This window comes from Lathamus discolor, chromosome Z (genome assembly GCF_037157495.1).
Source record: "Lathamus discolor isolate bLatDis1 chromosome Z, bLatDis1.hap1, whole genome shotgun sequence".
Taxonomy (NCBI): domain Eukaryota; kingdom Metazoa; phylum Chordata; class Aves; order Psittaciformes; family Psittacidae; genus Lathamus; species Lathamus discolor.
In genome coordinates, this window is record NC_088909.1 from 25,549,285 (window position 1) to 25,563,887 (window position 14,603).

At 52.6% G+C, this 14,603-nt stretch overlaps 1 protein-coding gene across 1 annotated transcript in view; it reads left to right on the forward strand.

The window, feature by feature from the left end:
• Positions 1-61: 61 nt before the first annotated feature.
• Positions 62-14,603, forward strand: part of LOC136005907 (hydrocephalus-inducing protein-like) — a gene marked incomplete at its 5' end in the record, with an annotated part of 47,045 nt that continues 32,503 nt past the window's right edge. Inside the window, 9 exons of the mRNA XM_065663797.1 lie at positions 62-151; positions 1,513-1,632; positions 4,783-4,917; positions 5,467-5,666; positions 6,519-6,643; positions 8,094-8,287; positions 12,040-12,139; positions 13,254-13,372; positions 13,741-13,959. Coding sequence (XP_065519869.1) covers positions 62-151; positions 1,513-1,632; positions 4,783-4,917; positions 5,467-5,666; positions 6,519-6,643; positions 8,094-8,287; positions 12,040-12,139; positions 13,254-13,372; positions 13,741-13,959 — 1,302 coding nt within the window. The remainder of the gene's footprint in view (positions 152-1,512; positions 1,633-4,782; positions 4,918-5,466; positions 5,667-6,518; positions 6,644-8,093; positions 8,288-12,039; positions 12,140-13,253; positions 13,373-13,740; positions 13,960-14,603) is intronic.

Consider the following 14,603-nt stretch of genomic DNA (forward strand, 5'->3'; position numbering starts at 1 on the left):
CCAGAGCAGAGTGGTAGCATCTCGTAATCCGAAGCTGGTCAGAGAGGCAGAAGAGTCTCTCACCACCAGGCAGAGGCTGGCCAGCCCTCGGGAGATGAGGCGGCCCCGGGCTACCCAGCTTCGGGACATGGGTGAAGTCTCCCATCAAAAGGTAGCCTTTCCCTGCTCTTCTCCTTGCCGTTTGATGTGACATTTGAAGAGGGCACGTGCTTGTGGCAGCCTTGCCTCCAGCTTACCCAAGCACCTTGGTGATGAGGTCCTGTTGTCATTTCCAACTGGAGGTGGTGGAGTTCTTTCTGCTGGGGGAAAGGCAAAAAACACATTTCTCCAATGAGCCATTGAAGTCCTGGTCTGCACAAAGGCAGTGGAACCTCTGCTGCAGTGGGTGGGTTTTGCTGGGCAGAGAAGAGTGGATGCGCTTTGCCTGGATCAGTGTTCTCTTAGATGGATGTTCAAAGCTGCTTTTCTTGCAGGACTGCTCAGTCTAACACACAGTCCAGGTGGGTGGATGACTGAGGTAGGCTGTTGAGCAGAAAGCTGCCAGCAAGAGACCTGATGTAGCACATCGGTTACGGGTTGCCCCAGGCAGCACAGGAGGTGGGAACACGTAAGACGGGCGCCCAAATAACTGGCAGTGCTACAGCTACTGGGCTCGGCCTGAGCGTGGCTTTTGTGGAGAAGCGGGAGAGCTGCCTGTGTCTCTCGAGTGACAGCAGTGCAGCTGGGAGAGGGGAGAGCAAGCAGGGAGGAATTATCTCCAAGTACTGCCTCTGCTGGGTCAGCGTTTGGTCTCTGCGTGCATTTTTCAGAGCTGCTTCTGCAGCGGTGTTCAAGAAACGAGCAGTAAGAGAATACAGTGAAGCATCAACATAAAGCTCGTGGGGAAAGGGGATACGAATTGCAGTCTAGCTCAAGTTGCCCCGTGATGCTGAGACTTCAGCTGAAACTTCATCCCCATCCAGCATTCACCTCATTTGTCTGTTTCCCTCCTGCCCTGTTACTTTCTTGTTGGCCTTTCCTCCCTGGTACTGGTGTCTTCCGACTGGTTTCTCGGGTCTGCATCAAAAAACCAAAAAGATATTTGGGATGCGTGGGACTCAGTCTCGCTGTCTCAGAGGGAAGTTCACCTGCAAATTGTTTCCTGTGGAGGCTCCTGGAAACTCCTGGGTTTTGCTTGCTCCCTGAGTGCTCGTGACTGTTCCAGCAAGCGTCTGGAGCTGAGTGAGCCCCTTAGCAGAGGGCTCTGCTGGAGGTGGGCGCTGCTTTGCCTTTTGGAGAAGGCAGTCTGGAGAAAGAGCCTGCAAAAGAGCTTCTTAGCTTGAGGCTGCTCAACATGGTCCAGAAACGTTTTGTGAGCTGAGAGCGGAGGTGGGTGGGCTCCCATCTCCTAGTGTGAGCTGGGCAGATGTACTCACCAAGAGACTGTATTTACTGGAGATCAGTGTGGGATCTTCATTCGTTAATCTTTCTGCCAGCAGCTGAAGCTCTCTCTGCTCTGTCTTGCATCTGCAGTTCTCAGCAGTTGGCCTGGACCAGAGGTTGTTCCAGCCGTTCCCATCCGAGGTGGTGTTTGAGAACTACGTTCCCCGCCAGTTCTACATAGCGGCGCTAGCTCTGAGGAACATCGACAGGGTAAGTGCTGGGCTGTGGAGGCTGAGCACTGGGCTGGAGGAGGAGAGCAGTGGAATTCACGTGGTGTGCAGCAGAGCAAGTTACCTGCTGCAGCGCAGCGCATCCAGAATAAAATGTCTCAGCAGCGTGATTCTGCAAGATGGGGGAAATGTTGCCATGCTGGGGATTCTGCCACTGGTTTTGGCCGCGCACTGGTGGTAACTAAGCCAAAGGAGCTTTCTGAGCCAGCATGCTTCCCCTTGAAAGCCCTGGACTGATGGGAATGTCGAGGGCTGGGCAGTGCTTGCCTGCTGTCATGCTTTACCGCGAGTGTGCACCATGTCCCGGTGGCTCCTTGGTTAATCTTGGTTTCTGGCAGGGCATGTTTCCCTCTCTCAGCCTGTTGAGCCCCCTGTGTGCAACTCCGTGTCAAAGCACAGGGCTTGAGTTTTCTCCACTTTGTGCTGGAGTAAGTTGTAACTCCTGGCATTAGCACTCCAGGCTGGGTGTTTTGGAAGAGCAGGGGGAACAGGCTGGCTTAGCAGCAGCAGTTAAAGGGGAGAACTTGAGGTGCCACTTGAGGCTCCTGCTAAGCTTAGTTCGGTTCTGCTCAGGTGTTTCTAAGCCAGCGTGGCTGTGCTTTCTCTTTGGAGAATCCCAGCACAGGCAGGGTAATGTGCTCCTGAAGGTCTCCAACTTGAACGGGAAAGATTGTGATCCTGTTGAGATTTCCTAAGAAGAATGAGCAGGGAGAAGTTGAGAAGTGGCAGCAACTTTGTTCTGCTCTGCTGTAGAGGGGGAAATGGAGACCTTTTGAATTTCAGCTGGGGAAACGTTTGCTCCAGTGAGGCATGTGCCAAGAGCAAGCTGGTGGGAAAAGACAGGAGGGAGGAAAGGGGCTGAGTTCAACGTCCTGTCGCGGAGCGCTTTCTTCCGCACAGGGATTCTCTTGGTACGTAAGAGGAAGTGTGCTGGAAGCAGAGAAAGGTGAGAAACAGGCGTAATTCAGGATCCGGTTGTGTAAGAAAGAGCAAGACGTGTGTGTGAGAGGAGGGCACAGCGGGGAGCGGGGGGGAGGTGGAAGTGTGCAGGTGAATTAACGCCCTCCTCAAATCTCCCTGTTGGGAGAAACAAAGGAGGGGACAAAAGGAGTGACACCGTCAGGGCTTAATGTAGGGGGAGGAACAGCAAGAGAAGTCAGAGTATCTCCTGAGATAACAGGTTTTACAGGGACGTGGTAGAGCATGGAAGAGCCTTTGGCAAGGAAGGATGAAGGTATGGTCCCTCAGTTACTCCCAGAGAGTACTGTGTCATTCCTGGTGTAGCTTGGGCATACTGGGAAGTTGCAATGTGGGTACCTATGCCCAAGGGACACCACTGGTGTGGTTCACAGTGACTTTGGGCAATCTTTGCTGCAGGTGTGCCCTTTGCTTATTAAAATGGGCCTCAGCTTCTCTTTTCCTACTGCTCTGCTTCATTCCCACTGTGCCTTTTGGCTTCAGCTGCTCCCTCATCCGTGCAGCACCTCAGAATGTTTGCCTTTGCCAAGTACCAGCAAAGAGGCAAACAGTGAATTTGCTCTATTCGTGCTTCCCAAGTGGAAAACAACACCTGCATTGATGTTGGTGCCATTCCCAATAAAACGTAATAGACTGGTAACAGCTGCAGCTTGGGATTTCTATGCCCTGTGAAGGGGAGGCAGTGTGTGAACTGTTGATTTTACCCAAAATGAATCAGTTGTGAAGCTGGTACAACCTCAGGCGTCGGAGAGCCCTGGTGTAAAAGGCAGATCAGCTCTAAGGAAAACCCTTGGCATATTTAAATGCACAAAGATAGAGATGCTAATCCCAAGAGAGTTCATTATGTTCTAATTTTGTTGGGTTTTGGTCATGCCCTGGAGAAAAGGAACATTGTGCTCTGTCTCACGAGTTTCCCACATTCCTCGGAATCCTACTGATGTATCCTGCGTGGTAGCTGAGGTTGTCTACCCCCTAAAACTGCAGCTAGCAGCAATGTGTAACAGAGGCAAAGTGTAATCGAGCCCAATAGGTGCTCTGTATTCACTCCGATACGGAAGTGCTGCACTCTATGCTTACTGCTCTTGCCTACTTGCTGTCGAATTGCTTTCCTGTCTTCAGGCTGCTCCTCAGCACCCTCAGAGGCATCCTGGGTGGCTCTTGCTGAAGATCTTTGCCACCTGGGCTCACGTGCCAAGGGACTTGGCGACCAGAACGTGTGGCTGCAGTGGGAAATGGGCTCCTGGAGCTTGCTGCCCCAGGGCATTGGTGGGAGCAAAGGGTGTTTAGAGCATCCAGGGCTGCCTTGGCCATGGGTCACCAGGCTTGGGTCAGGGGTGCAGAATGAGCCTCCATTTTTTCCAAGGCTCGTCGTGTTCATCAGTGGAGCTGCCTGCCATTCAAAGTCTCCTTGTTATGCTTTCTGAGATGAGATTGGGTGCTGGGGCGTTGCTGCCTGTGTGCTAGAGAATGTCTGTTTGCTGTCTCCGTGCCTGTGGTATCCATCGTAGAGGCACGTTGGGTGTTCTCATCTCTGCACCAGCCTTTCCTCGTATTACGGATCTCCCTTGCTGCTTTGCAGCCCCCTTTAAATTCTCTTAGCCATCTGCTTCTTCCTGGGGTTGTTCTTTTGTCTTCCTGCGCTCGTCCTTTTGCTCTTGAGGTAAGCTTTTATTCTCAGGAAGCCCAGAGTGTCTGTGGTCTGCTTCTCTTGCTGGTCCACCGCCATGACTAGCACCGCAGCTTGACCACCCCGCTCCACCCTGGTGTGTCAGAAGTGACGTCCTTCCCTCCCCGTATAACGCACGCTGGTTTGCCTTCAGATAATACATTCCCCCTCCAGAGGTATGACTGCATGGATGTGTGCAGGCAGAAGCAAGCATGTTCTTTGGGCTTGTTGAATACGCAGGTGACTTGAGGTACTGCATCTCCTTCCTGCTGCCTTCAGAGCAGGGCGTGTTGTTCCTACTGTCTCTGTGCTGCAGCTGTGTAGCTCAGCAGAAGGGATTCAAGTCCACCCTCGTGTGTTACGTGCGTGTAGCTTCAGAGCTAAAAGTGTTTTGGAAAGGTGGTAAGGAAGGATGTCACATGGCCTGTCCTGGTCCCTTCTCATGTTTCCACAAGCGACAAAATCCTACTTGTGTCTTCCCTGCAGGTTCCTCGTCTGCTGAACGTCATCCTGGGGAACTCTCCTTACTTCGAGTTGATCAGCCCGAGTAATGAGGACTATAAGGTAGCACCGGGCATGTCTTCAACCTACCGCATCCTTTTCAGACCTGATGAGGACAAGGTGAGAGTGGAGGTCCCGAGAGATGGCGCCTTGAGGGGAAGGTGAACCTGCAGGGCTGGGTTCCAAAGCAGGCATGTGGTGTGGGTTTTGAAGAAGTGGCCTGCGTTCAGTGGAGTTGCACTGGATCTAGACCTGGGGGAGACTCTTTCCTGGGGGTGAAGGTTGTGCTCCCATAGGCTGGAGGCTCTTGCCTGTTTCAGGCTGTTTTCCCCTTCAGTGGTGGAATATTTAACGTAACGTCTGTTGGCTTCAGGGCTGAGAGTCTGCTGCCTGTGCATGGCCTTTTCCTCATCTTCTGTTTGCTGCTTAAATGTAGTTCAATACTCTGGCCTACCCTCGGGCAGCATGCCTGTAGAAACTAAAGAGGATCTGCCCCATGGTCCCTGGCTGCCCCTGCTTGTGAAATAATCTGTAATGAAAGGCCATGAAGGTAAAAAGTGCATGTACATTACCGAATGCTACTGTGAGAGTCACAGAAACCAGCAGCTCTTCTTCTGCCATGGGCATGGTGCTAAAGGCACTGTGCTGAGATTGTTTCTCTCCCTGCAGGATTATTTCGACGAGCTTATCATCATCACAGAGAGGGAGAAGTTCTTTGTGCCTATCCGAGCCATAGGTGCCCGAGCCAGCCTGGACTTCCCTGAGCAGCTGAACTTCTCCGAGTGTCCAGTCAGGTTCAGCACCCAGAAAACTCTGCTGGTGCGCAACGTGGGGAAGCGGGAGGCTTGCTACAGCATCACCACTCTGAGGTAAAGGAGCTCATCCCTTGCGCAAAACGCTGTTGCGTGGTCATGGGCTTGTAAACTGTGAGAAAAAGGAGGCAGAGCATCTGAGGTGCTGGAGATGGGCAGGACACGTGGGGTTTGCCATTGCTTGCAGTGTTTTGAGAAAGCTCTGCAAGCAAGTTTTACACTGCAGTGGTGTCTGCAACGCAGCATCTTGCAGGTCTGATGCTGTTGGGTTGGAAGAGGCAAGGTAGGAAGGCAGCTTGACTGCTGAAGAAGGTGCTGTGTGGCAGAGGACAGTTCGAGGGGCTCAGGTCACGGATCCCAAACACAGCATCAAGAAACAGGCAAGCAATGAGCTGGTGAGAGGCACCACCACAGTAAATACCCAGTGAAGTCTAGCATCTATTTGCAAGGCGCTTGCCAACTACTCTACTGGGTAATAGAGCGTGTGTTGAGAGCTCCTTGACAAGGGTTTTAAGAGTTCCCGAACTTCGGCAATGAACTATTTCAGTCCCAAGTTGCAATAAAGAAATGGGAAGCATTAGGAAAGTTTTAAGTGAACTACACAAAAAAGCAGAATTCTGAGTAACTGGATTGCACGTGTGCAGAGGTGAAGAGCTGAGAACTGAGAACTGGGTGCAGAGTGTGGGGGGCTGGGGTCGTGGTATACCGCGGGATCTTCTGAGGTCTGGTTCTCTTTCAGCAGGGAGAGTCACCCGCTCCATTTCTGATCCTGGATGTTCTGGTTTTCTTGTACCGACTGTGGTTTGCTTGCTCCTTGCTTGCACAAGTGAGCTGAAGCGAACTAGACTGCAAACTTAACGGAGGGCCCGGATCTCCCATACAGTCCTGATCTCTCTCTTTGTGTTGCAGCCCTTTCTCTGTGGATCCCTCCATTGGGACTCTTGGCGTTGGAGAAGCGATGGAAGTCACGGTGGAATTCCACCCACCAAAGACCGGTGTTTATACCAGTCCAATGATCGTTCACTATGACACAGGTAAGCGCGTGGTGCACCCTCCGTGTGTCCTTCGAAACAGAGCGGTGTCTGCGCTGTCTGTCATCATCTGGTGGCTTCATTGTCCTGTTGAATGCCTTCTGCAAGGTTCCTTCACGCTGAGTAGAGCAAAGCTCCCCTGCTGGCTGCCAGATATTCCTGTGCTGGAATATTTCAGCCTGTAACAAGGCAGGCAGATCTTCCTGCGCACGGTGCACCGGGGGCGATGGCGAATATTCTGGGTGCTCCATTGCAGAAGAACTCACAGCAGGGAGCCTGACTGAAAAGGAGATGGCTTTTAACGTGCAAGAGAGCTCTCTGAAGAGCCTGCAACCTGTCCCCTAGAGCTCTCCTGACGGGCCATTGCTTTTCATCCCGATCTGTTGTGTTACAGTTCCTGGGAAGGCCTTTGAGGTAGAGACCCTCTTCTTGTGATGTGCTGCATGGGTACAGTTGGTGCTGTGCTGAGAGCTGGGCCATGCTGAGGACTTGTGACCAGGAGGAGCAGTAACTGTGGCAGCGGTAGCCATTAGGGTGCTCTGAGCTTTGCTGTAGCCTGGGAATGATTCTGTAGAAACCGCCTTATTAGCAGCAGTTCTTTAGTGGTGAGGTTTATGAGCAAGCTGCTGCTAGGGCTGGCTGGAGTCAGTAATGTGAGGGTGCAATGATGTCTGAAGGTAGGTCGTGAACACCACCTTGGAGAAACACTTTGAAATGGCTGTGCTGCTGTGCGTGTTGCTCTGGTGCTGGAAGTAAGTCTCCAGCCTTCCAGAGGACACTTACCCTAGTGAAGGGACTCACTTCTCCGGTGGTGAAGTGGTAACAGCAGCACGTTTGACAAGGAAGAATGTGCGGGCAGTGGTGAGGCACCTGGCTGTGACCGTAGCAGGAGCCAAAGAAGGAGTTGGCAGATGGATCCGAGGGCCCAGTAGCAGCCTGTTGAGTGCAGAGCTCAGCACAGAAGCTGCTCTGTAGTTTCCATTGTTGTTTCTGCCCTTCTCCATTGCATTTCAAATGCTCCCGCTTGTGTTCTGAGCTATGCCCAATATTTCAGGACCAGGAGATGAGGATGACACGACACTGGGGGCATCTCCTGCCTGCAGGAGACCCTGGGCAAGGCATGGCTGGGGTGGCGCTCCTCAGCGTCCCTGAGTGACTTGGATGTAGAATTCCCTGTGACCTGAGTGGGATGGCAGCCCAAAGGGCACCCGGGCACATCTGAAAAGATACATCTCCACGAACGACCCCCAAAATAAGGTGCCTAAGGTGGTGCCAGGACATCCTCATGCTGTAGCATGTGCAGCTGTCAGGATATGCTAAGTGTCCTGATCCGGGGAACTGCTTATGCAGCTCAAAACTGCAGCTCTTTCTTCTGTTGCCTGCAGATTGCTCTATTCCTTGTACTTCCGTCAGCAAGTGAGATGAGGCGAGACTTGCTTTTGCTTTGTTCCAGGTGAAGATGTTCACAAAAGCCTTTGTGGAACAGCTGTAAATGTCAACATCAGGCTTGACAAGAGCTCCTTGACAGTTGAGAAGACTTCTGTCACGCTGTCAAAGCTAAGATCCCTGGTCATCCACAATCAGAGTGCCATCACGGCCCACTTCCAGTGGAAGCGTTTTGTTGATCAGGAAGAGGAGGAGCGGCAGAAGCTGAGGTTTGTTTGAGAGATTCGTCTCAGAAAGATAGATGCCCCAGGGGAAAACTAACACACGGTCTCAGAGGGCTGTTGGGGCTTTTGAACGGATTAGGGCACGTAAACCCATGCACAGCGTGGAGCTTAACCCTTGCCATTGCGGTCCCAGCCGTGCTACAGCTGAGGATGATGTTTTGGGGAGAGAAGGTTGAGTGCAATCACTGGATTGCCTGAGAGGGCAAACTCACGTTTGGGAGCGGCATACTATTGAGTTCAGAGATCCGTGCACTACGGAGAGTCCATGAGGCTGAGGAAGGTGTCAGCACTCGGTACCTGGGACTGCACTGAGCAGTAGCCCTGAAGAGCTGCAGGTGGCACAGCTATTGTGATACTCTAGCAGTTTCTTCTTTGATAAGCTGGCAGGCTCCTTTTCCAGTCACAGGCAGGGTAGAGTGCTTGGTAGCCCAGAAGGCGGAGGCCGTCCTGCCGTAGGCTGGGGAATTGCCTTTCAGTGTCCTGGTTTCTGGCCCAACGAGGTGTTTCTCCCCTTCCTCATAGGCTGGGCAGATGTGGAGGGCTCTGCGGGGAAGGGAGGGCAGCCAGGACTTGGAAGTGCTTTTGGGCTTCAGCAACCTGTGTCGTCGTGGTGGTGAGAGATGGGGCAGGTTCTTCCAAGGGTGTCTCTGGCAAAGCTTTGAAATTGCCATTTCAGGCAGCAGAGAAACACTCACAGCCTGGGGGGATGAACTGGAAATGACACTTTAAAGCTTATGTGACTTGGGCAATCCTTGTGCGACTTTTCAGGCTCAGATGGGTGCAGATATACAGGAGTTAGTCTGAACCCAGAGCTGATCAGGAAACTGCCTTGAACTGCAGCACTTTTCAAGGGCTTTGAGCACATCAAGTTCAGCGTAATTAGGTCAGAAATGCCTCAAAGGCCAGAACTAGTTTTCCACTGTTGTCTGTTTTTAATGACACAGTGTGTGAGTTCTGTGCAAACGCACTGAGTTAAAAGAAAATCTCGTGAGCTTGCCTTGATTCTTCCCTGGACCATTTCTTTAGCATCTCTCCCCACCTGCCTGTCTCGGACTGGACCCTGGGTGATCCTCTGTCCCCTCAGAAGCCACCAGCTTTCCCCAGAGTTCACTTCAACCTGATTTTTTACGTATGAGACTTGCTGTCGTGCCAGTCTCTGTCCTTGACTCTGAGCACGACGCTTGGTTCCTCCTTACTCGTAGTTTTGGGGATGGTCGAAGGCCACCGTCCTGCTGTCAGAGAAGCTTTTGAGATCTCAGAGGAGAGAGGGCCTTTTCCTGAGAGGAGGCAGTGCAGGAGCCTGTGTTGGGATGTGACCCCAAAAGACATGGCCCATTAGAAGGTGTCCCTCCTGCAGCGCTTTTGGGGATGTGATTCTGGCCTGCTGACGGAGCTTGAGTTGAGGGCTGCTCATGCCAGTGTGTGGAAGCCCTCCTCATGCACAGCATGTGCGCGAGGCTCAGTGTGTGTGCAGCAAGTAACGTCCTTGCCTGTTTCCCTTCTCTTTGCGTTTGGATTTAGCTGGGTGATGATCGTTCACACGGCGTTGCCTCGATTTGCTGCACGTGGAGCTTTCCCCTGGTCCCCCAGTGCTGTCACCCGCTGGTTCTTCATGGCCAGGGGACTGGAGCGTGAAGGGGGGACAGCAGTGTGCCAGCAAGGAGCAACCGCTCTGCAGCAGGGCTCCCCTTTCATCTCCCGCTTGTGATCTTTAAACACTAGAATGATTTCTGCTGCAGCCGCCAATAAAGGGAGAGGTTAAGTGCATCACAGCTCTGCAGTGGAGGCCAAAACGAGGGAAAAGATGAGGTGGTTCAAGATTCCACGTAGGGTTTGCATTCAGAGATGCTGGTCCTGACTTCTTTACTAGGTGATGCTGGGCAGAGTCCCTTCGTCTCTTGGCACCTCTGTTTTCATGCTCAGAAAGCCATTTGTGTCACTGAAGTGATGGGATGCCCAAATCCGTTGCTTTGCTTTGGAAGTGCACCGGGATCCTCTGGTGGAAGGCAGTGCAGATACTGTCTCCTCACCCCTGTGGGTGCAAAAGGGAAGGGGAAAAGTGTGATGCTGGTAACGAGCAGCTGAAAGCCAGTTGCTTCTCCCCTCCCAATGCAGGAGGCTTTTTCTTGAGGGCTGCCAGCTTTAAGAAACCTCTTGTTAGCTCGTCAGTGAGGAGTAAAACTCCTTGCTGTGCTGGGAAGAACGGCAGTAATGGGATCCATGTGGGAGCCTGTGTCTCAGGGTCAGCCCTGTGCTGAGCTGCTGCTCTTCCTCGCCGAGTGCTTTGCTGCTCGTGCACTGACACGACAGGCTTTGCAAATCTGCTGCTTATTCAATTATCTGCTTGGTTCGTCTCTCCCATGGCACAGGCTGCAGAGGCTGGAAGAGGACAAGCTGGTTGATGTTCCTACGGAGCACGGGCTGGTCCCCCCTCTCAGAGAACACCCTTCCCTTCCCATCTGCAGCTCCCAGAACCAGGGGACAGAGGTGCAGGGAGGCTCCATGCCTTTCTGCAGTGATATTTTCACCATTGTGCCCATGGTAAGTGATGGCTGAGAACCTCCCTTCCTGCTGCTCCTCCTCCTTCTCATCTCTGAAGGAGGTCCCTTGGCAGATCCCACATCAGCTGCTTGATGTGCCAAGAGAGGAGACATCCGGTTTCTGGTGAGGCTAGGGGCACTTGTTGCAAAAAGCATTTCTGAACAGCGGCAAGAGCCGACCCCAGGCTGGGCTCTGCTGCAAGGGCTGTGAATTAAGGGCACTTCATGAGTGTCCTCACAGTGTTCAGAGGTATCAGTTATTCTCCGTAAGGACACATTCCCACGTAGCGCGCGGGGCTGAAGAAAGGACACTGGTGCACTGTTAGTTCACATACTGACCTGCAGAATGCAATGGTCCTGGGTGGAAAGGAGGCCAAATTGAGCCCAAGCACAGCAATCCCTTCCTAAAACCTGGATTTATACCACGTCTGAGTCTCCCTTCCAGTGTCGTCTGTGAGCCTGGACACGAGGCTGGCAGGTTTAAACGGGCTTTTTGAGTTTTACTGCAGATAGGTAGAGAAAACTGCTCACTTTCCTGGTGATGCCAGCAAAAACCCCATGGCCTTCAATCAGCCAGAGCCTGCCTTCTGAGTATTTGCATGGTCTTGAGATGAAGAATGGCTGCTGTCTGAGCAGCACAGCATCCCTTCTCATCTTGGAGTAAACCCTGGAATAATCCCAACCTCTTCTTTCTTTTACAGTGGGTGAAAGTAGTTTATTTTTTCTATTTTGTTTTCCGAGGAAGGGGCTGCTGTTCTCTTCTCGGTTGCTCCTGCAGCCCATGTAAGGCTGAGAGGTGCCTTTCCTTAAACCAGTTGCAGGAAGTGAGAGCCTATAGAAACCAGGGATGCCTCCTGAAATGTGTGGCAGGGCTTCCTGGGACTGAGCACCAGTGCCAGGATCCTCTGCGAGAGCAGCAGAGAGTTGCAGAAACTGGTAGCGTGGCCCAGACTTAAATCCGCGAGCAAGAGCTCAGTCTCTTCTGAGGGAACAAAATGCCCCTTCCGGGTGCCAGTAAAGGCGAGGGACTTTGGAAGCTGCTGCTTCCAAGCTCTCCTGTAAATCCTGTTGGCAAGCGTTGCTTGCTCCTTGCTCTTTGCTGATGCTCTAAATAAAGGCTTCCAGGGCTGCAGTGGAAACAAGAATGTGATGTTTGAAGATAAATGGTTTGCTGTCACTTCTGTTTCAGGAGGGAGATGTCTTGCCCAATTCTTCCCTTGAAATCAATGTGATCTTTAAGCCCAAAGAAGCCAGAGTCTACCAAGAGACAGTCTACTGTGACATCTCAGGTACAGCTCTTTCCTCCTGCTCCTGTTCCCACAGAGGAGGTAGAAACACTCTTCCAGCCCACTCGGACCTCATGTAGTTCTGGAGGGCTCAACAGGGCAGTGCTGGCACACGCCGCTGTCCCCGTGGTTCCCGGTGGTCTCCTGTCGGAGGCCAGGGCTCAGGATGCCTGGCTCTGCCTTCCTGATCCCAGAAGTGACCAAGCAGTGAAGGAATAAGCTTTCCCGCCATGGCTTTGCCAGCATTTGCAACACAGCTTTAGTGAAGGAGCACCAGGCCCCTGTAGACCAGTTACCTCCAAGATGAGTCTTTGTGGCGTGGCTCTCTCCTCCTTCTCGTGCTGCTCACTTTGTGTGCAGAGTAGGCTGGGATGGCAGTGAGAGCTCATCCAAAATTTGAGCCAGGATTCAGGCACCTTAGGCTGCTTCAGTGGCTGAGAGCAGCCTTCAGACTGAAGATCTTGTGCTCTGTCATCTCTAGCAAATGTAAGGGAAAGGACCCACCTTGGAGTTTAGCTGTAAGCCTTGAGGTCTCGGTTGCCTTTGCACCAAGGGATGTGCACGTTAGCAGTACATTTATGGCTTATGTGATCTGCTCAGTGAGAAGGCTGGTTTCCCATGGCTGGAGAGAGAGCCTTCATCGGGGACTGGAGAGATAAGACAAGGGCTGATGGGTTCGAGCTTAAACAGGGGAGATTTAGTTTAGATATACAGAAGAAATTCTTTCCTGTGAGAGTGGTGAGGCACTGGAAGAGGCTGCCCAAGGAAGTTGCACCACCCGTGGCAATGTTCAAGTTCAGGCTGGACGGGACTTGAAGCAAGCTGCTCTAGTGGAAGGTGTCCCTGTCCATGGCAAGGGGTTGGAACTGGGTGATCTTAAGGTCCTTTCCAACGCAAACCATTCTGTGGTTCTCTGAGACACCAGCCCAGGGGGTTGGTTAGAAATGAGAAAGCAGCCACAAGGCGCATGTCCTGAGGGACGAGATGGGTCCCGTATCTTGTCCTGGAGCATCTAGAGCTGGTTCCATCCAGCCCAGGGACCGGCAGCAGCACTGAGACAACCTGGAAAGTGCCGCGTAGCAGAGGGAATTGCACTCACAGAGATTTCCCTCCACAGGCTGTGAGACCAGGCTGCCCCTGTGCATCAGCGGGGAAGGCGTCGGGCCCCAGGTCCAACTCAGCTGTGACCAGCTGAGCATCGGGGAGGTGACTGTTGGCTCAAGCCACAGCTACAGGGTGAGCAGGACGGGGCGCAGGGCATGGGGTGGATCCGGATGGCTCCCGGGCAGCAGCGAGCCTCGTGGAGCTGTGGGATGGGTCTGAATCAGCTTGGTGGTGCTGAGCAGGCGCTTGGCACTGCAGGTCAAGTGGAGTGCTCTGTGTCAGGGGAATAAGCCCAGAGTGGCTCTGTTTGTGTGAAGTTATCCCTGCTTTGCATGGAAAAAATCCCCGAGGCAGAACTCGTCCTGTTGTATTTGGCAGCAGCGCTCAGCATCTTCTGCCTTTTACAGATGTTAATTGCTAAAATAGAAAAGAAGTGAGCCTTCTGTAAGCAAAGAGGATTCCTCATGTATTTCCATGTTGCCTTCTCGCTGCTGCTGCAGGTGTTCCTGCTCAACAGAGGAGTTACTGAGACTCCCTTCAGCGTGGTCCCTCCGGAGAGAGCTCTGGGCTCCTGCTTCACCTTTGGCCCCCGGGAGGGCATGCTTTTGCCTTTTGATCATCAGGCCATCTGGATCTCCTTCAATGCCAGTGTCGTGGGGCAGTTCACAGAGGAATTCCAGTTCAATGTGAAGGGATCCCCTGAGCCTCTGACGCTGACTGTGAGGTGAGGAGGGTTCTAAGAGCTTGGCGGCCACATCTGTAGCTCTCTCTGGGTAGTCATCTCCCACCTACCTCATTTGCTGATGGAGCAGAGAAAGAAAAGGCTTGTCTGAGGTCTTGATCTTGGCTCTCATCCTGGCATCCCCACACTAGGAGCCCACACTAACCTTGACTCCAGTTTGACGCTGACTCCTTGCGACCGCAGCAGCAAGTGAAGTGGAATTGTCAGCAAGAGGGAGCTGTGGAATAGGTTGGGTTGAACACACCATTTGCTGTGGTCCTTGATTTTGAGCTGAGAGGCAGAGCTGGCATTGGTTGGCATCAACCATGAAATAAATTAATGGGTGTTGTGCAGCTTCATGTGGTGATTCAGGTGGATGTTGGTGAGTCCTGGAGTTTGGAGCCTTCAAGTCTGCTGAATTTAAGGGCAGGTGAGGAGATGCGGTGTGTTCAGGTTCCGTTATGCCTGCAACTACTTGAAAGGAGGATGGAGCCAGGAGGTGGCTGGTCTCTTCTCCCAAGTAACAAGGGAAAGGACAAGAGGAAACGGCCTCAGTGTGCGCAGGGCAGATTTAGACTTGATGTTAGGAACAGTTTCTCCCCGAAAGGGTGGTCAGGCATTAGAAGAGACTGCCCCGTGCAG